We start from the raw sequence: 24,147 nt of genomic DNA, 5'->3' as shown, positions 1-24,147 counted from the left end.
GCTATTCAAGAAGCAAGAGAGTCACTGCAAAGGATTTGTGTGGTTTTTCAAGGAGTTTTGGTGTTGCACAGACTATATTTCAACATCCTTTAATCTCTGCATCAGGTCAGTTAGTTTTATTGTCATTTCCTAATGGAATCTATTTTATTTCCCTCTCTTTTGACACAAATGTTTACACGCCCTTAGGGAGCAAGATTCTTCACAACATCTCTGGGACCAGGCTGTAGGAGGTCACGACCGAGCATGCTAAAGGTCATGATTCAATCTGTGTTTGTCAGTCTGTGATGTCCTGCCAGCCCCGTCCAGCCTCCTCTATTGGGGAGCGACTGAGTCACCAATCACGCCCTCTTCCCTCTGCCTCAGGAGAGGATACTCGAGCCCATCCACAGCTGTCATCTCATAGCCTTGAGACAAGATCCTCTTTGAGAAAAAACAACCAGGTGCTCAACGCAGTAGCAGACGTCATCAGCATCGCCAAAAGCAGGCCTGTGTTTTTATCAAAGCGGTTCTAGAAAACAGCACAAGACTGGCTTGAAAACAAAACTGTCAATGTCACTGATTGACTAGAAAAACTAAAATAAAAACTACATTTCAGTTCTTACATCTGATCAGACCAGATGAAGGATACCAATAAGAATGAGATCATAAGATTTAGTGCCATCAGGGTTTGTTATGACAGATTAAAATTCCCATACAGAAGGCCTCAAAATGGTTTTAGTCAAAAAAAAAAAAAAAAAAAGCAGTCAAACTGTGCATACCACCCTGTCTCACACACATAGGGGTTTATTCATGCAGTAGCAATCACGATTGTGTATAATTCTAGCTCTCTGAACAAAGGAAGATCATTCCAACAGGGCTCTATATATGTTTAACCTCTCATATGTTTCTGTTCCTTCCTCCCACTGTCTGTATTTATGATTGAACAAGATTGCAAAGTGCTGACCTTAAACATCACCAACTACATTAGTCATATAATTCCATTTCAAAGTGATTGTAGATAAATAGAGCTGAAATATAAGCAAAAACATCAAACATTTTACAAAATTACACATTACAAAGTTTGGGATCTATTATTTTTTAACTTATGTGATAGTAAATTGAACACATTTGAACTGTTGAAAAGACAGGCCTTTTGAAAATTTCACCTTAGGTTCTGAAAAATTGTGGTGTTCATGTATAGCCATTTTATAGACAAAAGTATTAATTGATAGATTAAGTGGCAGATTAATCACTAATTAAAATAACATAGTTGCAGCCTACATGACAAATTATTTCAATCTCCACTCATCTTCCACAGCGTGTCTACAAAAAATTGGCTTCTACAGCTGTTAGACAAATAAACTTACTATGTAATGAAATGGGCATATGTAAAAACATAAGCAGCCATTTAAAAGAATGCGCACAACTCGCACTGAATTAGAAGTGTTGGGAAATAAATTCAAAGTCACACACCTAGCATTGTCAAATCATTGGTGCACCTCTATTTTTGTAAATGACAGAAAAGACTTTTGAAAGACTCAAAGTTAGCAGAATTCCATTTGTACTCCTTCCACATCAGTTCAGTCTGTCTGTCAGCTTGGCCACTGGAGCTTTGATACGTGCCGTTCTCCTTTTCTCTCACTCTTTGGGAAAGCACATCACGTCAAACTCTGAGCAAAAATCTGGCACTTTAATTTGGCCTCGCTTATCAGTAAACATACACATCTCATCCTACAATATGTTGAGAATAGTTAGGCTCATTCTGTTAATTCAGCATACAAATGACCCACAAGCTGGCTTTAATGGAATAAAAAGTCAACCTACGCATTGTTGCTTGGGGCCCCAACAGTACAACAAAACCTCTTTACAATTTCCTCACATCATGTCAGCTGGAGCTGCCGAGGCTCCTGTGACTCAACTGAATAACTATAAATGTCAACAACTAATTAATTAGACTGGGTTACAACTCAGAAAAGGTCATATTTTCCAATGGATTGTTGGCTTGTAAGGCTCAATGACTACAGCGCAACACAGTGCTACCATTGCTTGTGTAGATCAGTGGCGAGTAAGGGTCACTTAACAGTCAGGAAGCATATTTTGGATATTTCAAAACACAAATATTTTAAATTAATGTGGGACTTTGGGTAGGTTACAAAGTTACAGTAGTGACTTAACCTAATGTAATGTGACTTACACAATCTTTGTTTTTCAAAAAGCTAAAGCAAAGAAATAAAGAACGTGAACACTATGAGCCATAAAGGATGAGGAGGTGGCGTGGCTCTGTGCAGTTGATTCACCACTGTTCTGTCCTCTTCCATCTGATTGGACAACAACCAGCTGCCTGCTGAAAAAGTTTGACATTGTCAAACTTGAGAGGCAAACCCCCCCCCTCCAGTGCCCCTCTTACTGCTGGCACATGAAGCAAAGCTGCCACCAGGCCTCCACTGAAATAAACAGGGGTGACAACTTCCTGGTGTCTACAGGCCTTAAGGAGTTAATTTTCCCTTTGAGACACATATTTTGGATATAATCATCCACTAAAAGGATATTCCCAGGGAAATAAAAAAAAATCTGTAGGTTTTATTTGACCATTAATAATGTACAATTGTTTTTTTTTTTAAAAACAAATAAATAAAATCATAATTACCCTACAACTGAACCATGGCAAGTGAAATAGTATTATTGGCCCTGCTTGGCCCACTTTCCAATAACTATCAACTGAGGTCAAGAGTGTTTTTCTTGGAGGTTAAAACTCTACATCCATTCTGAATTTTTCACAAGCATCTCCCAAAACACCACTTACAGTGAGTAAGCAGCTGTTGGCTGTCTGTGCTGAAAAGCCTTATGAATATATTTTAATAACTCTATTAAACACACAGCATATTCAACATAGACGAAACAAACAGAATCACTGTATATACAGACTATCACCACACTTTGTATAAGAGGCTACTCTATAAATAATGCATAACGTTTTCATAATGTACAGTTTTTTTAGTTTTCTGGACCTCATATACGTATTGTTGCATTATGATGTTGAAGTATGTATAAGAAAGGAAACTACGTTTGCCTTTATTCTTTGGGTTCTTATTTGAAGTAGATGAGGGCGCAAATGTAGAGCAAGTCTGCAATCTAGCGGTGACAGCTGGCACATGTCACTCACTCATAAAATTGTTATTCTTATAAAATACTTGGGAACCAGACATTTCATAGCCAAGAAAAAATACCTAGAACAAGCAAAAAGTGGCATGTTGACCAGATAGGATTAATCTAATTTCATATGAGCATATGTTAACAGTTAATAAGATTGTTTACTAGACTCCAGAACATGGTGAGTAATATGACCCAAAAAGTCCAGTTTTAGCCTATACTTCTCTCCATCAGAGTGCTGTGCGGTCATCACTGTGACAGCTATTGTGACAGCCCATCATTGCTGTCTGGGTTATGGCACCCATACATTGCCGAGAGGAGGAAGATGAGGATGGCTGTGACAGATTGGTAGATGTAAATCCGCCAAGGGATGCACAACACATAACTGGATGTGCCCTCAAACTAGGTATTGAAAGACATTCCTTTAAAAAGGAAAATATTTTTCCTGTCTACCGTTTCCTGCCTCCTGTTCTTATATGTTTTTGTATGCAATTTGTATGTTAGGGTATTTCATCATTTAAAGATCTCTCTTGTAGGAAGCACGTGTACTGTAAAATGTTTATACTGAGATACGTATTTTGAGAAGTGACAGATACAATATTAAAAGACATTATGTTATTAATGTCCTCTGCTAATGCAAGTTCAGAGCACATACACCAAAACACAAACACACATGGTGATTGGCGGCCGGCGAGATAAATGACCAGGTTGTAATTTCCATGAGATTTTACCTTGATTCAACACAAACAGAAATTTAATGAATGTTAAAACCAAAATGTGTCATGAGGACGACCGGCCATCAAGTTGGGTTTGTTTTCTCTTTGCTGCACAACATTTATTTGTTAGATAAAGCTGTTAAATTACATCTCTCACGGACGTGATCATGTAGAGCAGTGGCTGACAGACTCACCTCGTACTCTCTGACCACCCTCATGCCGCGACCACCTCCTCCAAAGGCTGCTTTGAAGATGATTGGGAAGCCGTATGTCTGGGAAAACACCTGCGCCTCTTGCAGGCTGGAGATTGGGGAATCTGTTCCTGGGACCACAGGTACACCTAAAACAGGGCGTGGGTTGAGTAAAATTAATAAATAAGTAAGAAAGGCTGTACTTTATAGCAAAAAAAATATTATAGACTGCCAGGCACTTCTAACTTCACACGGCATTTGAGTCTCACAAGGTCAAATTTTGTTGTAATAGCAGAAGGGTACTTCTTTATGGCGCAAAATAGGAGGAAGACGCCATTAACGCCACATAAATAGAGCTTCATTTTTCACAGTTTCTTGCAGTGACAGATGGGCTTAGAAGTTAAAGGGTGAAATATATGTTCTAAAAATGCTCATCACCCACAGTAAAGACAAAATTAATGCTTGGAGAGTAAAAGCCAAAGCAAATGCTAGCAGAGCAATGCCAGGGTGAAAGGTGGAGGGAGGAGGGGGAGTGAGTCATCATGACAACAAGCACCAGGGTTTATGGCAAAATTTGGTTTAAATCTTGAGAAACACTTTCACCAATAATACTACAGGTAGATACAAACAAATCTTGTTAGAGAGTGAAAATACTACACACATTATAGCATGTATTATATCACGACCTCTCCTTTCTGGGAATATGCTGTTCCTCATGCTCATCTCGTTCCATACCTGCAGACACGGCCAGGGAACGAGCCTCCACCTTGTCTCCCATCTTGCGGACCGTTTCAGGGGATGGTCCAATAAACATCACCCCTGCGTCTGCGCAGGCCTGGGCAAAGTCTGACCGCTCAGAGAGGAAACCATAGCCTGGGTGGATAGCATCCACATTGTTGTCCTAAGAAGTGAGAGGGGGACAGATGGCGGAGAAAAGATTATTATATTTATGTGCATTGTATCTGTTGGCTTTGGCTTTTTACTGCTTTGAAACACATTACATTAAATTAAATAGGTCGAGAAACAAATGTGCCCACTCTTAAGCATTTTTTAAATAAAATTATTTGCCAGTGAAACCCAGAGAAAGGAAATGTAGCCCAGCTACGCAACGGGAGTTGTGTTAAATAGGGAGCCACTGCAGGGCCCCAGTTAACACTTGGCTGACTATCGGTGAGGGAAATAAAGAGTCATAACACACGCTAACCTGCATCCTTTACCACACACTGCCTGCTGGCAAGTGAAAAAGATGTACGTATCACTTACGGCAAAGGGACTCTGAGCTAATGGCACATTTTATTCTCACTCCATCTTAGTTGCAATCACCTTAATCATCATCTACTCAATGGACACCAGTGGGAGACTGAGCGACTAGACAGGCACGCATAATTTGAGGGTCAGGGGGAAGGTACTGAGAGCACATACACATGCACACACAAGGTAGCAGACAGATACAGTAGCTGCCGAGCTTGACAGATAGAGCCATCTCTGGATCAGTATGTGCCATCTGCTCTTGGATACGAGGCGGACTATAATTATGGGCTGTCCCGTTGTTAAGGGAGCTGTTACTGGCAGTCCAGGGGAGGCATGGAGCCACACACACAAAATGCAGCAAGTGGATGCACACAAGCAGGTACACCTCACAAAGACATGAATGCAAAGAGACATGGACAGCAGGTGATGATTCACACAGACACACACACAGGCTAACATAACGCCCCGCGGATACGCACATTCATACAAGCAAGATCACACGCTCATACTTTCACACACACACACACACACGCTCATACTTTCACTCACACACACACACACGCACGCTCATACTTTCTCACACACACACACACACACACACACGCACGCTCATACTTTCACACACACACACACACACACACACACACACACACACACACACACACAGTAACAGAGTGATACACAGTGTGAAGAAGAGGTAAACATACAGTGAATGTGAAAGAGTGAGAGCGGGAGAGAAAGAACACAGACACACACACAGACACACACACTACTTTGCTGGCATGGAGTGGCTGGGCTCCCAGATAGGCAGACGGATTTTGAGAAATTAGTTGGACGGCGGAGGCTCCCTGACTTGGCTGGCTGACCACATGCCCACGCAGAAAATTATAAACCGTGAGAGATTGATCAGAAAAATGATAATGAACAACTGGCAGCGTGTCCTGAAGGGATGGAGGGAGGATGGGAGGGAAAGGAGGTAACACGGAACAGACCTGATCTAACATAGTGACAAGTGGTGGAGGGAGGAGAAAGACAGGGAGAGAGATTAAGAATGAAGAATGAAAAGGAGGGAAATGGTAGAGCGAGGCAGCAACAAAGAACAAGAGGAGGAAAGAGGAGGTAAAAACGATGGATAAAAAGAAAGGAAAAGATGAACAGGGGGACAGGTGTTTTTGCGGAGGAACAGAAAGAAGTTGTTTCCGTTTCCTTCCCTCCAACCAAGCGAAATATAGACTTAGGGTGAAGAGAAAGAAATAAAAATGGATTTGTCAGTCACTTGTCACCCTAATTCTATGCCATTGAAATCCATTAGGTTAAGACTTTACAACTAAATGTAAAGTGTATCCCAAGAGAATATCTGTAGTTTTTCACTTTGGACAGAGTCAAGCTGGCCATTTTCCCCTGATTCCAGTCTTTATGCTGAGCTAATTTCCCACCTGATACGGCTCTCCACAGACTACAGTTTGATAATCTTCTCATTTCATTCCCAGAAAGAAAGCAAATATAAAACAAAATGATTAAATTTTATTTTAATGCAAATTAAAGACTTCCTACAACTACTTCAAAGAAAACGCCTTCAAAGAAAGATAACCAGGATGGCTTATTTCAGCTTAGTTAAGTCTCTGAACATGAGAGACACTGTTCTTATTCAAAACTTCTACTATTTGTATCACTTCTCTGTGCAAGATGGAGCTGACGTATGATGTCGCACTGCAAGCTACTCTCACAAATAAATACTGTGTATGTAATGCACATGATTATGAACAGATTTTTTCTATTCTGGCAGACCTAAAAAGGTGTAAAACAGCAAATTTAGTATTGGCCTTTCATAGCATTGCTTTACCTTGGCCACTTTGATGATGTCAGGTATGTGCAGGTATGCTGCAACAGGTGGCAGGCCTTTTCCAATTAGGTAAGCCTCGTCTGCCTTCTGCCTGTGAAGACAAAGGATTGAATATCAGGGGGACGGAAGGGAGACAGCAAAAGCATACAGAACACACAGATGGACACCAGCTCTCAAACACACAGCCATTATGGCTTCATGGCGGCACATCCGAGCTCAGTAAAGAGTAGGCACCAGTATTTACTCAAATAAAGCCTACTTATTCAGATTAGTGCTCCAATCAGCCTTCAGGATAGAAAGAACCAGGTGGAAGCACAATCACATAACAAGATCTATTAGTCAGTGAAAGACATTTTAGCAAACAGTCAGAGTAGAAATAAAATGCTCACAGAGAGGCAAATTAGGATGTTTGTGTATGTAAACTAAGCAACATGATTACCTGAATGCTTGTTATGTCAATACGATTATACTTATGTCCCTACTTAATACCAACTCCAAACAAAGAACTGGCCCAAAGCGGAGAGGAGAAAAATGCTCCCCAGCTTCTTTTAATTGCTGTTGGCTCTAATCAACAGTTAGCATTTTATGGTCGATACCCAGCAGTGGCAGCCCAGCAGTTTACTAAGACATCTGTCGGTTACGCTTTCTTTATTTTAAACCTGTGTGGACCCATTCGGCTCTAATGTAGCAGAGATTAGTACCTGTGCATTTGTCCAGTGTCTTGCTCAGAGTAGACGGCCACGGTTCGAATCCCCAGTTCAGTGCAGGCTCTGAACACACGGATAGCAATCTCACCTGTAAGGAGATGGTAAAGGATGTGGTTATTTTACTAATTGTCAGTGTTCTGCGTTGCTACATTTTCATTTTTACAATATTTGATCCATAGTTTAGAAGATTGTAAGTAGTGGGAGGTTTTAGTTCTCTATTTTTCATAAGCATACGCTTTTTTTTTTATCAACATCCTGTAGCATTGACCCTATTTTGCAACAAACTCTTCCACTGAGGGAATAAAATACACTTTGAATTTTTTATGCCACACATGAGAAGTGAAAACAAGACAAGTCTATCTGGTATACTTCATCACACTGTGCAAAAATATCCACAGAAACTGCAACAAGTCTACTGTTTTTTTTCTAAAGGCTGAGAACACAGTGTAAAATCTCAGCTTTAGACAACCAAAACACTGCCTGCCTTTAATCTTGCTGTCACTGGAGCCAAATACTTGTTTTTCAAGCAACACACATTTTGGGGGAGGAAAAAAGTTTAGTCAGTGAAAGCCAGCAAGATGTGTTGTTGTTGCTTGAAGGGGAGGACAGCATTCAAACATTTGAGGAGCTATGAAAAAAAAGAGAAAGAGAAAAAGTGAGCAAGAAAGAGAGTGAGTTCTGAAGAAGGACGAGAGTAAGAACATAAAAAAGGATGAAAATGTGAGAGAGGACAGAGGGGAGAGGATGAGATGGTTTGGGAAGTGAGATAAATGTAGTGTGATGGATTTAAGGTCAGAAGAGAGAATGAGAGGTCAGAAAGTTTAGAAATGAACAAAAGAGAAAAGGGACCGTAACACAGAGGACCTGAGAAACACAGTTTGGCAAGTTTGACTAAATGTTTAACAAATAATTGGAGACTAGACAAGAAAATCAGAGGAGGGGGAAAAAAAGAGGGATATGAAGTAAGGAATGAAAAGAGGAGAGTGGAAAGGAACAAAGTCACATGGGGCAAAAAGGAAGAGATTAAGTGGCTCAAAGGAAAATCACATCTGACAAGTGCTGAAAAAGACAGGGAGCGCAAAGGGAGGAGAGGAGAGCAGAAAGGAAAGGAAAGGAAAGGAGAATATTAGTGAAAAAGCAGAGAAGCAATGGCAAAGAGGAGATGTGCTTGCGAAGTGGAATCTGGGCTGATATGATACAATGGTCCGGTCTCCCTCTTCATCTCTCACACACACGCACGCACGCCAGCGTGATGAATATAATCTAATGCGGTGTTGATATCACGTCAAGCCAATGCGAAGGAGAGAGATTGACGGAAAGCCTTGCTCTGTGTGTGTGAGAACGCATGGCAGAGACCACAATCTATTTGAATCAAATTGATGGATTAAAGCAGTTAAATAGAGCCTTTAAGGGAGGGTCCATATGAATGTGTGCAGACTTATGTGCAGCAAGAGACCTACAGAGCACTACATGTCTAGCATTGGAATCGTATTGGAAACCCAATGCAGCGATCAATCTGAAATGATCAAACACTGAACCAAATCAAGCATTTTAAATGTGACTGCAGGAATGAATATAATGGGAGGCTCTAAAAAGCAATTAGAACAAAAAGCATGAATACATTCATTTGTCACTCAAATCCTGCATGTCACCTGACAGAGTCAAACTAATAGCACACTGAGGGCCTCTCTGGACAGCATTAGCATTAACAGAAGGGGGTCCAGGGGATTATAAGTATTACCAGAGCACATCAGTGATGTTTACGCCTTGCTGGTGACTCCATGGTGTTTAGAAAACTCTGGGCTTCTCTATAATTATATTTCTATTCAGATCTCAATCCCAGTGACATAGGCTCCACTTATGGTGATTTATAGCAGTTTAGAAAGAAAGGAAAAAATAAATACTTTTGTATTGGTGGGTCCAATATGTCTTGCGGACAAAAATACACTGTATTAAGACATCAAAAAACATGTTTCATGTAGGCTCTGGGAAATGTAAAGACCTACATGCTGGATAGCTTTCATAATGAGTAATATTTAAATAAATACATCTGTACAGCATACAATTCAGAAACAGTTGAATACATACTCTTAAACTCAACTTCCTAGTGTACAATGAGGACAATGGTTGCAGTTCCACCTCTGTTTCCAATATTTTAAGAAGTTCAGTGCTTCTGGATTTAAGCAAACAAAAGCGAGCTTATACAGCCACCCACGTACAATGTGTGCTTAAATATTAGCGTGTGCCAAGGCAAACTAAATGTTGGCCATTAAATATTAAGAGAGTCTGTTCTTTTGCATGGGGAAGATTGTAAATGTCACAACTTTTTTCTTACATTATAAATGAAACAGCATTTAAAATGTATTTAATTTAATGGTGCTGTCTGAATTGCTTATCTTCTTCAGTGGTAAATTTGCACTGTTAGGACTTGGATGGAGTATTGGATTACCTCTATTGGCCACCATGACTTTCTTGATTGGTCGATACTCGCTCTGTGGGGCAGAGTGGGCGAAGCGAGAGATAAGATATGTCCTCCTCACGGCCAAGAGGCCGAGGCCACCTCGGACTACAGCGTACCTCAACATCCTGAGAGAAAAAGAGAGAAAATGCAATGTCATATACAATGTCTAGATACACATCAAAATTAACCAAACAAACAGAGGTTAAAAGAGGTGACAGAGCCAGACATACTAGATAAACACACATCAGGAAAGTCATTCAATTTAGATCAAACAAAACACAAATCCTAGCCAAAACCTAAAAGTCATTCTTTCTATATCTATACAGTCACCGTTTGCTAAGTTTAGTTTATCAGGTGAAAAAAAGACGCTTTAAGGGAAATGATAAGAGGATGATAATGCTTTGAAAATGATTAAACAAGAGGTGTGAGCCCTTCATAGAGAGATTAAATCTACTAAAGCGGCAGGCCCTATTAAGTTGTTGCCGAGGGTTGTATGTGCCTCTCAACTTGTGCGATATTTTCTCTGAGAATTTTAATTGGTGTTGGACTGATATTAAGCAGGAATCTTGGATTTTTCCAGTGCTGCAAGAAGAAAAAGCTGTATTATGTATGAATATTCTGAAATGTGCAGCCCTGACTTCTGTTGCTTTGAAAGTTTGCAAAAAGACTGTTCAAAAACTATCTGTGGATAAGCAATGTGTCAGTTTGCCTATATGATGGTTGGGAGTATTGAAGAGATTATCCTCTAAGTTAGAGAAAATATCCCATCTCAAGGCCATTATAGTGGCCTCACTATTCAAGCTCAATCACATTATGAGTCAGAACTAATCTGTGGTAAGATACTGAAAAGATGGCAGTCAATTTTCATACTAAACTAAATGTGTATATTATCTCATAATAATGGGGATATTATGAAGTGGTCTTTAATAACAGAAAAACCACAAAGATTGTCTATAAATTCAAAACACATTCATGCAACATGATGACGCTTTAGAATCAGTCAATTAATAATGTGTGTTATATTGAGAGTATGGATCTATGTACTGGGGGGAGTAACTACTTTACTGATAAAAAGTGTACAGAAAAGTCTGGCTGGTATCACGGCTGAGAACCATACAACTTCTTCCAAGACACAGGTATTAGTTTTCCATAAAAGGAGGGTGCAAGTTAGATAGCCAATCAGCTGCTGCCCTTCTTACAGGCCACCAATCAGTGGCAGCTGTTTCTAATTAAAGACAAGGAGTTACTGGTGTGTTTGTGGTGCCTTTACTTCCAATTAAAACAGTCAGAAATATCAGATACAAATCATATAAACTATGATAGAACCATACAAACTGCCCCCATTAGAGCCATTCACAGATTTAATTGTAGGTAAGACAACAATCTCCTGATAGTTATCTTTCAACTAAAAAAACAGTTTAGTCCACCAGCACAGCAACTAGAGTGGCAAAAATTCTGTCCATGAATTCATGCTGAATACAGAACAACAAGATACTTCAACATCTTAAATTCATTGCTGAGCTAGGTTGGTTTTGCTTTGCTTCCTCAGTGCCCACTGCACTTGATTTAGGTCTACATTCAAGAGAAACCATTCATTACACCCAAAACTGACATTATGGTTTCATGGCTACATTTCCAATCAATAGGCCCCTAAAAACACAATTACTCACTGTATTGCCAAATATATACAGAAACACTTACCCACAACCACATGTAAATGGCACAGGTACACAAAGGCATACACTTACACACAGCACTGAAGATGCCAGCAGTCAACAACTTCCTGAACAAGAAGGGACTCAGTCACTGTGGGGAGACTGGCAGACTGGTTGCAAAACTGGAAGCTTCTTCTTCTGGTCTGACTACAGGGATACACCTCAGTGACAGTGCTTTGCTGCCACACTGTGGTCAAACAATAGTGATGCAGTCAATAATCTGATAAAAGTGCCATTCATTTGGAAATCCCAGAATTTGAAAATAATGAACTAAACAAAACTGATTTGTAAATGTATATTTGACTATATGTTTTACACTTCAGGGCTCAAGCAGCACATGAATAAAACAACAACTAAGCCAATGTCCTAAACTATAACATAACATTAGACATTAATCCAAAGAGACTAAAATCACTATGAGCGCTGGCATCTTCTCCAAACATTCAACTTTTCATGGTAACAGTGACCCAGGCAGAAAGCTAAGCTACAGGAAGTCTCGTCATGCACAATCACTTCCTGTTTGTTATGTGTGGTTACAGGGTTTCACTTAAAAGTGAATTATCACCTATGTGCTATATAGATTTAATGATAACTGACTGCGGTGTATAGTCCAAACAGTCACTTTACCTAACCATTACAATGATATACATGATGGCATATAAAGATAAGTAACAGCATAGCTTAATTCATCTGTGTGAAGTAGATAGTACTACTTTATTCAATGCATGATGGGATAGTCTTCAGCCCATCCCACTTGATACTATGCATTTGGCGAGACGCAGAGTAACACTGGACAAGGGATTGGATCTTATCTGGAATTAAAATGAATTAAACAAATGACACAAATAGAACTCATTTAGTTACATAAACCTAAATAAACTCCCTAGGTGGACAGAATATGGCCAGATTGCTGAGAGACTAGATCACCCAGATTGGACAGCATAAAGCAAACAGATTTTTATTTTATTTTTTTTAACTCTAAATCTTCTTCACAGTGACAACCTTTTTAGGTTGTCTTTATGTGTGACTTACTACCTTGGTAACTGACTGACTGATGGTAACTGACTTCATTAGCTAGGAAAAAAATGACTTAAGAACCAATGAATAAAAGCTTTTATACTGTCAATGAAGGCCTTGAGACTGTCTGAGGACCGTATGCAGTGGAAGCTCAGGCTGAAACAGTATACTGGATCTACACAAAAGAAACAGCGTCACACTATGAAACAGATACAGTTTCCTGAGACCTGAATACGACAGGGATACAACAGCGAACCAGAGAGGAACAGGACAAATGAACTAGGCAGACATGCAAAAACAGGTCAAACATTATCTGCCTGCATTAACCTCACCTCTCCCATACAATCTTACCATAGAAGTACCTTTATAATAAACTAGGGTTGGGTGATATGGTCTCTGATAAAAAAACAATACACTGTATTAGCAATGTGGCTATGAGGCCAGGCAGTCAGAGCTAATTCCTCTGAGATTTAACAGTCAAGTGACTTTAATATCTGTAACACAGCCTTAAAGCCCCAATAAAAAAAAAAAACATTTAAACTATATCTATAATAATGATAGTTAGTTTAAGATGTGGCCTGTAATCTAAAATGCTCTTTGATCTCCTAAAAGCTGGCAATCTACAGTGGCCTGCATTGGAAAAAAACTTCCTAACCTGAAATAGTGAAATATCGTAAACAGCTGATCTATACAAAAAAAATGCACCCAAGCATAATCTGTCATTCTCTCATTCTAAAAAAGTCTCTCGTTTTTGATACCACTATTCGACAGTTTTGCAATGTAGCTCACTACCCTCTTCCTTCCTTTCCTACCATCTTCCTGCACTGACGGATGGAGCCAACAATAAAATGTGCCAAGGCAAGTGGTTCACCGGTAGCATGACACACATTGCCAAAACGCAATGAGGCAAGCTCAAGGATAAATTGTGGAATGAAAGGAATGTCAAATGGTGAGGACACTCAAGCTGTGGCAGTACAACTTGAGGGTAATTTTGGTTTCACGCCTCAATGTCATATTGCCGGTTTGTCTTCTTTTCTGCCTCAAAGATAAACCTATTCTTTATCAGGATTAAGCCTGTGAAATAAAGGACAGAAGAAAAATGAGGAAGGAAGGGAATGTTTTTTTATTTTGTTTGTTGGCACTAGTTTTTATGTGCTAACCTCCTCCCACAGTTTGACAGCTGACAGAATACTGAAGGCGTGTATTTTGAAAATGTCTGGTAAATGTTATTCTGGACACTTCAACAAACAACTGGTGAAAAATGTTGTGGCCTGTAGTGATTTTCTCACTGTTACAGTTCATACTGATAATGTGAAACAGGTGAACACTAAAATTTCTCAACAAAAAAATAACAAAACACAAAAAAAAAACACACCTATTTTGGCCTTCACACTGATGAAAAGATGTTGCTCATTTTGGCACATGGGGATTCACAGCGGAAAACATTTGTCCATTCTGGGGCCTGATTCATAGTTTAACAAACACACAGAGGACACACTGACTTGTAACACACTTGTTCTCTTTTAGGCACTAGCAAGTAGAGGTGGGTGATTGGACGAATATATTGGCTATAGGCGATTGTCTGAGGCTATCATCGGTTGGGTTTTTTTGGCCAATCTTTGTCCTTTTATTTAGCTAATTTAATGGTCTGCCTCCAGAGAATGCTCAGCGTCAGACTCTCATTCAAGCAAGCTAACCCAGTGGCACATTCCAGCAACTGAGAGAGAGGCAGAGGGGACAAACAGTGTTTACAGCCAGAATATATTCACATCTGACTCTGTGAATTCAGGATTTATTTGGAAGTTAACCCCTGACCCCCAAACTAGAGTTGTTTATTGTTAGAACATTAGAAAGACTAACCAAGACTGTTTTGTTGAGTTTTATTTAATTTCTGTCCCTGTTTTAATGAAGTGTCCTTTATGATGAGTTAACAAGACAATTAACCTAGTATGGTAGTACTTTTCTGTTTAATGAGGAAAATAGGTGCAAGAATAATCCCTTGTGGAACGTAGTCAACGACATATTGCCCAACACTATTTAATTTTTTTTTTTTTTTTTTTCTTTTTTTTTTTTTTTTTTTTTTTTTATTTTATTTTTTTTAATTACTTTTTAATTTTTTATTCTTTTTATAAAAAAAAAACCAAACCTTTTTTTTTCTTTATCATTTTTTTTATTTAATATTAATGTTGGTTTTTTTTTTTTTTGAAAAATAATTTTTTTTTTTTTTTTCTTTTTTTTCTTTCCCACAAATACCACCACTTTTTTTTTTTTTTTTTTTTTTTTTTTTTTTTTTTTTTTTTTTTTTTTACACCTACCAAACTATTTTTTTTTTTTTTTTTTTTTTTATTTTATAATCAACAATTTTTTTTTTTTTTTTAACTGCCCCCCCCTTTTATTTTTTGTACCTTTTACCATCAAGCGTTTTTTTTTGTTCATTTTTAATTCCCAAAAAAATCCAAACTTTCTTTAGTGAAAATGCAATAAAATGTAAACTGAATCCCATGTGGCTCTGCCTGATACAGCAGAAATGTATGTTATCATGCATGTTACAACACTGTAACACCACAACATTCAGTCTTCAGTCAAAGATAGGAGTGATAGTAATGGCTGACATCAATATCCACCTTATTAACCAGTATGATGACAGAAACCCCACTACAGTAGCTAGTATTTATCATGTAGTGCTGAGCAGATATAACTTGATCAATTTATGTCCTTTAATCATGATAGGCTATCTGATTGGACTGATCAGTTTACAGCTCTGAGCTATGGCTGCTTAAATGTTGACAAACAGACATGACAAGTCACATCAATTATTAACTGACATCTTTTCAGTCACTGTTCAAACTTCATCTGACACACACACACACACACACACACACACACACACACACACACACACACACACACACACACACACACACACACACACACACACACACACACACACACACACACACACACACACACACACACACACACACACACACACGATAACAGGGGAAGATAGGGGAGAGAGTTGCTTCGATCAACAGTGACAGAAAATCCAAATGATTCAAATAAGTTGTATTGTTTTTCCCCCACACACCTCTAAAAAAAAAAAGAAAGCTCTTTTAGATGGATTACAAGGCTTACATTTGGATCAGTTTTGTCCAGTGGCCTGTAAACTGAGTCAGAGTGCTCTTGTGATTCCAGTGTTACAATGCATTAACTTAAAGTGTATACATTACACATGAGAAAGGACTGACACCAGACACATTTTAAGAGCTTCTCAATTAATAAATGTCTCTGGCTTAGTGCCTGAAATGGGCCAGTACTCACTGGTACGGAGGGGTAGACAATATAAGTTATTAAATAATTGTCTACAAATGACTTTACTTTGATGTCTCCCCCTAGCAAGTTCAGTTTTTGGACCTCAGGATTTCTAAAACCCTGTGTACAGCAATGCTGGTGAAGTACTGAATTAGGGTACTGATACCTTTTTTGGTCCAATTCAGGCACTGCTCAGGCTAGTAAGGTTCTGTTGCTTCTCAGTGAGTCATTATTCATGCAGGTTCCTATTAATTTAGGTATAATCTGGATTACCTACTATACATTTGTAAAGGCCTAAATTTTACTCATCGTCGATCACCTAATTTTCAACTACTTGTTTTATGTAATGAATGAGTGCTACTAGAAGATTCCTGTCGAGAATTGGTAACAAAAAGGGAATAGAATCATGAACAATTATCTTATGCATTAATATTTCTAAATCACATTTATCTGATGTGTAAAAGCTAAAACCATTTGGCAAGTTTCCCTCAGTCTTCCGACCTTTCAGAAAGGTCCCTACTGTGGCACAGGAATGTGACCTCTGCCTTTGACTAAGTCTAAAACTAATAAATAGGACAGTGGGGTTGTCTTCTTGTTTCACATATAAACCATCCACCCCACTTCAAACCAGCCCATTCAATTTGTAATCTACTGCATTTTCGAGAGATACCAGTATACTATCTTTTTCCAGGGGTTGTGTCACTGCATTCACTGAGAGCACCACAGCTCCCTCTGCATCCTAGGCAACTAATTCAAACCAGAAGTCTGAAAGTTATTCACCAACATTTAGTTCCACAAGATTCAATCTGGAGGCAAAAAACCTCTTGCAGACCACTCATTGTTTTAGGTAGGAACTTTTGTTTACACTGTGACAAAATGCATCATAAGACACTATATTTAGGTAGTTAGGGCACATTTACATGGCACTAGTTTGCATCCAGGTATCAATATTTTCTGTGGCCAGGCCTTGGCAGGAACAGTTCAAAAAGACTTTACTATAAAACCTCTACCCTAACTTAATCCTGACTGCGAACATCAGTTTCAAAACCGCTGCAACACAAAACAAGCACTGAATTAAATTATAGTTTGAAAGCCAAAATGGAATGTAGATTTTTTTCTATGCCAAATGTACTCCATGACCCTCTCCTTCTTTGTTGTCCTGTCTCTAAATCTTTGTGTCTACAGTGTGTCCACACAGCAAAGTTTCTGAATAACTAAACTCGTTCTCAGCCATCAGTGTTTATCTGTCTGACAGTACAGCTAAAACCTGACAAACATGCCTTGCTGCCTGCATGCATCAGATGCTCCTCTGTGTAAAGTTAAAGGTTATAAATTACTGCTGAGAATGACCTGTGTGTGTGTGTGTGTGTGTGTGTGTGTGTGTGTGTGTGTGTGTGTGTGTGTGTGTGTGTGTGTGTGTGTGTGTGTGTGTGTGTGTGTGTTTGGGAAGCTTAAAAGAACAGAGGTGATTTCTGGTTCATACATTAACTTCATAGAGATCAAAGTTCGGTTCTGTTTTGACGCAGACAGCCTGTGATATTGTGACACACATAACTAGCATTACCTTTGCCCTAATTGGCTGAACCTGGGGCCAATACATACACATGGTTGTCTGTCAGCATTTGTGCAATCACACAGAATCTGCCTTTTCATCCTGTACCGCAAATGTCTAATTCATTCAGAGTTCTCTAAACAGAGAAACCCTGATGTACTGAAAGTGATATCACCTTAAAAAAAACACTTGTGTGTTATGGGCATAGTGCACATAATATAAAACTGTTCCTTCTCTATTGTGGCATCATATATCACAAGGGTTTTGAAGCACACTGGTTTTCTGGAGCTTCTCTATCTTTCAATTTAATTCCTCAAGTATTTGACATTCCTTGGTGGAGTTCATCATTAAATCTAGGACAGGGATAAAACATATATCATGATAATCAAAACTTGATTCTAACAAAACGTTTTAATGCATACAACATACAGAATAAAACACGCTTTTTCTCCTCACTGCTGATAGATGAAGAGTGAAATGTTCAAATGCAAAGAAAAAGATATTTTGTGAGAACACCATTGATATATAATTATGGAATTATTCTTAATTTCCCACTTTATTTCTCACTATGTCCCACTTTATAGACATTTCCCAATAGTTCAGCCTGACTTATTTTCATACTTTTAGGAATTTGTTTATCAAATCCTGTGGGTATAAACAACATACAGGGTTAAGCTGACAAGGTGACTCTAGTAAATGTGGCTTAGTAATATAGAGAAAAAGAGAGTTATAGTTTTTTATAGTTGTATATAGCTATGTGACTGTAACAACATATTTTCAGGTGAGGTAAGACATACAGGAATCCCGCTGTACTGTAAAATCTGATGCAGATTGCTGTGAAATTACACCTGAAAACAGTTCCATCACCTACAAACACTGTTCTCAACATGTAACATGACACAGAGCTCTAGCCTCAACACGTTTAAACAGAAGATTGCCTCACACACATAATCACACATCTGTGTAGGTAGACTGGTTGCCGAATTGTTTAATGCACAAACAATTTAGTCATTAGATGTTGAGGAGGAGTGAACAACAAAGAATGGAAAATGGGTGTGCATTCATCCACAATCCCTTCCTTCCTTCTTCCCTCCTTCCACCTCAGCAGTCTCCTCCTCTGTCCTACCTAACCCTGACCTGATAGGTAGAATGGATGACTCTGTTTTTGACTCTGTTTCCATTAAAGGTTTACTATTTAATTTACATGTAAATAAACCAAACTGGAAGCTCCATTTGTAATTACACAGAGCAAGAATCAACTTGTGCCCTCCTACTCAAAATAACTGAAGTCGCAGCCTCTCCAAGAGCATGCTATCTGTGAAAAGGCTGAGAAAATAGTACAAGATCAGTTGTGTCACAGCAGTAAACAACAGTGAAGGTGAGGTTTAAAAAGGTCCCAATTATCAACAGCAGCACATGCTCACACAGCAGGAACAAGGTTACCGAGGCTGCCTGCGTCTGTGTAGACAAAACAAATGCTTGTGACTGGACTAAAAAGTGGGCAGTAGTGGCATAAAGTTTAGAGTACTGAGCCTGTGGAAAGGTAGATCATGGTTCCGAATCAACAAGCAGTGGGAGACTCGACGAAAACAAGAAATACGAAAACAACAAATGCTCTTTTAACAGGACCTTGAGCAAGACATTAATGTATTAAGTTTCCTTAAATTTACCATTCAAAAGACCTCTCTCTGACTTCACTCTTCAACTCTAATCCTCGATATAAATGAACCCAAATAGGTGTTGTTACTCGTTTGAACATTGCAACGTCAACAAATGTAAAACTAGTTTTATTAGTATCTGACAAAGTATACAATGTTACATTGATGGGATTGTTAGAGCCCAAGGAAACATCTGCATTGCATTTTTCTCTCAACTTTCATTTTCACTCAGCCTCTTTACCAGCTGTGTCAACAAGATGCCTCGGCCTCCTGCAGCCACAAGCTGCCCTGTAAGATAAAATACGTTGGAAAAACACCAGATTGATCACATAAAGACGTGTTTTCACCTTTTTACTGGACATCATAATTTAATAGCCGCCAAGATTTGTTTAACCTGTTCTTTTTGATGGTCTTTTTTTTGATGGACCATGATTTCTTTTCCCTTACTTGACCTTGAACTTGTATTTTTCATACAGGTTCTCTTGTAAAGAAAAGGCTTCATATTTTGTGTTTGCTTGTAACAAGGACAGCAACAAAAGAACAAAATTGCAAGGAACATTCTTGACCAGAGAGGAGAAGGCTGAGAGAGAAATGTCCCCAAAACTGGCCTACAGGCTATATTCTGCCAACCCTTAAGGCTCTTATACACTCGCCGTTCCTGACCTGTAGCACGACAATGTGAAGTCATGGGAGCGCTGTAACTATTTATACTTGCGCGTTGTGGTCGCAACACTAGTTGCAGTCTTCTCCTGAACAGAGGTCTCGCAACTGAGGAAAGGCTACCGACTTTGCTATTTCTACACACTAGAAGAAGAAGAAAAAGGTAAACAATGGCAGACCTCTTTTTTGATTTTCCAAATCGGTCGCAGAGATTCTTCCAAATTTTCCGGCATATGGCCTCCTCTTTTCCAACATTCATGGCGATTTCTCGCCATGAATTCTGGCACCTCTGGGCATCTCTGTGTTCCTTCACTGAAGGATCATACAGATGCCTGTAGAGGCACACTTGCTCGGAAAGCTTGCCCTCGAACTCGTCCATCTTCCTGTTTCTGCTTTGGCGCACTCAGCTGAAAAAAAAAAAAAAAAGTGGTGCGCAACTGGGCCTAAATCCTGCCGCGCCAGCGAGATCTGCGTCATTTTGACGTCACATTGTCGCACAACAGGTTGGGAACGGCGAGTGTATAAGAGCCTTTACTCACTCTATGACAAGGAAAGCCTGGCTACTAGATACTTTAAAAGTCCCCTTTTACACAAAATGCCTTCTTTGGATTCATCTACTTCTCTTCAACTTTTTCTCTCTTTATAACCAGAGTTTACCAAGAGGGGTCTTATGTAATTAGCTGGTTATGAAACACTCAAAGTTTCTTGGGTGCTAATGTGGGTGAGGGGCTGCTAAGAGGATGAAAGCTTCACAAGTGACATTCCGCTACCCTTTACTAGACCCTCTTTGACCTCACTAAACCTCAAGGGAAGAAACTTCCAGACAATGCTGATGCAAAACATTCATGCAGGGTTTTGTGATTCACAGTCTATCATGAACTATAATTACTATTATCAGCCAGTGCTTTGAGGCCCAATGACATTGCACCTCCTTAGTCTGACGTGTTTCCTATTAAAACAGGATGGGACATAATACAGAGAGGCTCAAGTGTGAACCAATGATATATTGGGAAGAAATTTACATTTGTTATATAATGGGTGCCATACAAGAGCCACATTGTTTAGCCTAATTGAACATAGACTGGCTGTACTTCACCTAAACATGACTCAAAATCTCAGCAAAGGCACAAAGTATACAAAAATAATCTTTATGTCATCCCTTTCAGAAGGGTTGCCTGCACTGCTAGTGTATTCCTACCCCCGTACCACAGTCTTTACTATTTGCCTCCTGGTCAGATTCCACTCTAACTCCAACCACACCAGCTGTTAGCTGGTTGGTGCCCTGGTGGTAGGCAGAGGAGACAGTCCAGTGTTTCCCAGGAAGCATGAATAATGCAATCTTTTCATTTATCATTTCATGGGAACTCCAACAACAGGTCAGGAACCTAATTAGCTAAAGACGTAAAAAAACAAAATATGCTGAGAGAGTACGGCAAGTGTGCAGAGAAGCGTACTGAAATACAAAAGTGCAGTTTTTTCAGTTTATTTTATTTTTTAAACATTTAATGTCTAGTGTGAGCCAGTGTATGTCACCACAAGCATAAGCTGTTAACATACCGTTGTTGGTAAAACATTCTGGCATGCCATGTAATGAAAAATGTGTTTTCATGCCATTAAAAAATGCAAATGTGCAACATTCCAACCTAGAAACACAGATGCAGTGAGAAAGATGAACGCAGTGCAGACATAAGAGGCAAAACATTTGATGTGGCACTTGTTGAGAGACAGGTTGTATCAGTTCAAAACGTTCTTTCTGCAGGAGAACTCTTGATATAATTGATCCTAAAACAGCTGCAAACTTCTTTGTAACTTTAAGGAAATAAGATTTAAAAGGCTTGCTTACAAAAATGTATAATTTAAGCCTTGCTTGTGGAAATATAATAGCCTCTGACCATCCAAGGGCCCCCTGCATCCTACCAGATATAGTCTAAACTTAAGTGTCAGTGCACACCAGGAGTACTGTCAACTGACCGTGTCTGAATGTCTATGGTGTATCAGAGGGGCAAAAAGCATGCTTAATATTTTGGCTTATTTCTTTGTTGCAATCACAACAGCTTAACTAGTTCTGTCTGTCCAATTGCTACTCCAGGACTCAAAGCCTTCAAGCAATTTTGAGTGTTCAAAAGGAATTATGTGGGGGAAAGAACTAAAATATATCTTCTTTAGAGATTTACAAGGTGAAGTGCAGGTGAAGCAGTCAAACTTCTGCAACATTGTCGTGAAACTGTAATGGATGCCTCCCAGTTGCCTTGGACATTTTCAATTGATAACTTTGACATTATTGTGACACGTAATAACATGAAGGTGAATGAGTGAATGGCACATGCCCATCAAACACACACGGCCACTACAGTCACTTATAGAAACCAAAGCCAAAAAGCGGTGACTGCATTTTCTGCCTGCGTACCTCTGATCACACCTCTGCTAGAGGATCTTACTGCAAGCTCTGCATATGACTTGTGAAGAAGATAACAGTCCTTTGTTTGATCACTGCACAGCTCCCACTGGGCCTCCCTGAGCTCTGGGATGAGACAGCTGTTCTGCATGTACCATTGTTTGAAGCATAGTAAAGGTTGCCTTGAGGATGAACAAACTGTACCGTCAAATGATTCTGACACAACAGATACACATGTACGGGTTCAAAGGTGAAAGAACGAAGACCAAATCACTGCAACAGAGAATCAGTGAGAAAAATCAGGCCATTAAACATTTTATGAGCAGCTTACAAGCAAGTTATGTTAATCTACAAGTTTCAACATGTAAACATATTTATTCTCTCCTATACACAAGCACAAGAGGAGATGCAGGACATTCTGAAGTGCCTCCTATTTCGCTTAATGCCAGGATTCCCATTTAAATACCTCCATTAGGTAAAGGAGCCCCACAGTGTTTTATTTTACCTCACCACCCATTCTGCAGGTGGGTAGTGCGTAACAAAAGCACTCATTGCTGCATGTTTTGTCATGTTGCCAGCTCATAGGCTACTAATACAAAACTCCACTGAAAAAGCTCCTAATTTTACAAGGGACCTCTTGCAGCAACCGCAGGGCCCTTTGATCCCACTTTGGCCACTACTGCTATGTGGAGTTAAAGTTTCTGTGTGCACAGTTGAGCTAAAAAAGCATCAGAGTGTAGCTAGCAAAGTACATGAGCCAGTATTTACTTTTAAAATTAGTTTTTCAATGCACAGAGTTTGGTTCAGCTGGACACACGAGTTTGTAAATGTAGATCTGCAGCAACTGTGCAGCTAGGACAGTTGGACGTACTCTTGCAACATCTGGTACCACGTTGACAGCCAGACACATGCAAGTAGGGTTACACATGTAGCCACTCAAGACACTCAAGGAAAGGGAAATGGTTTAGGTCAAATGCACTCAGTGACAGCAATACACCTGCACAAGACTCATTCATACTCGTGCACACACACGTTACCCATCAGTACTCACATGCTGGTGCTCTGTCGGTGTCAGTAAAGGATGTGAATCCGCTGTCAGGTAACCGGACACCGAGTGTAGACAGCCGACTATCAAGAGTGTGTTTATTTGTGTGCGTTAACTTCTCTGCTTGCTAACCTCACACATACACACAATCACAGACACACCGCTGCTGGTCGGAAGAGGAAGGAGATATGAGGGGTTTATATACACACACACACGCGCACACAGGTACACACGGAGTGACTTCGGGACGGCCGAGCGGGCGCTCAAAGCGTCGATACACGCGCTGTCACACACATACACACACGCACTCTTGCTCAGTCCCTCATATGTAGTAAAGGCGCTAGGACTCTGAAGCTAGTTGCTAACTGTCTACTATAGCTAACTTAGCTAGCAGCTGGCACCGTCCGTCCCCGTCTGGCGGATATAGGAGTCTGCTACTGCGCCTGCCTCCTACTCCCTGTTAATCTCTCTCGCTCTCTCTTTCTCTCTCTTTCT

General features: G+C 39.6%; 1 protein-coding gene across 1 annotated transcript in view; it reads right to left on the bottom strand.

The window, feature by feature from the left end:
* Positions 1-24,147, bottom strand: part of LOC127379184 (pyruvate carboxylase, mitochondrial) — a 282,379-nt gene extending 258,232 nt beyond the window's left edge. The window contains exons 1-6 of the mRNA XM_051428466.1: positions 23,659-24,147; positions 10,287-10,423; positions 7,832-7,925; positions 7,131-7,221; positions 4,772-4,937; positions 4,040-4,185 (exon numbers count right to left, since the gene is read on the bottom strand). Of these exons, the coding sequence (XP_051284426.1) occupies positions 4,040-4,185; positions 4,772-4,937; positions 7,131-7,221; positions 7,832-7,925; positions 10,287-10,423; positions 23,659-23,660 (636 nt within the window). The 5' untranslated portion in view covers positions 23,661-24,147. The remainder of the gene's footprint in view (positions 1-4,039; positions 4,186-4,771; positions 4,938-7,130; positions 7,222-7,831; positions 7,926-10,286; positions 10,424-23,658) is intronic.

This window comes from Dicentrarchus labrax, unplaced genomic scaffold (assembly GCF_905237075.1).
Source record: "Dicentrarchus labrax unplaced genomic scaffold, dlabrax2021, whole genome shotgun sequence".
Classification (NCBI taxonomy): domain Eukaryota; kingdom Metazoa; phylum Chordata; class Actinopteri; family Moronidae; genus Dicentrarchus; species Dicentrarchus labrax.
The sequence above is the reverse complement of the archived record's forward strand: the minus strand, read 5'-3'. Positions and strand labels throughout refer to the sequence as shown.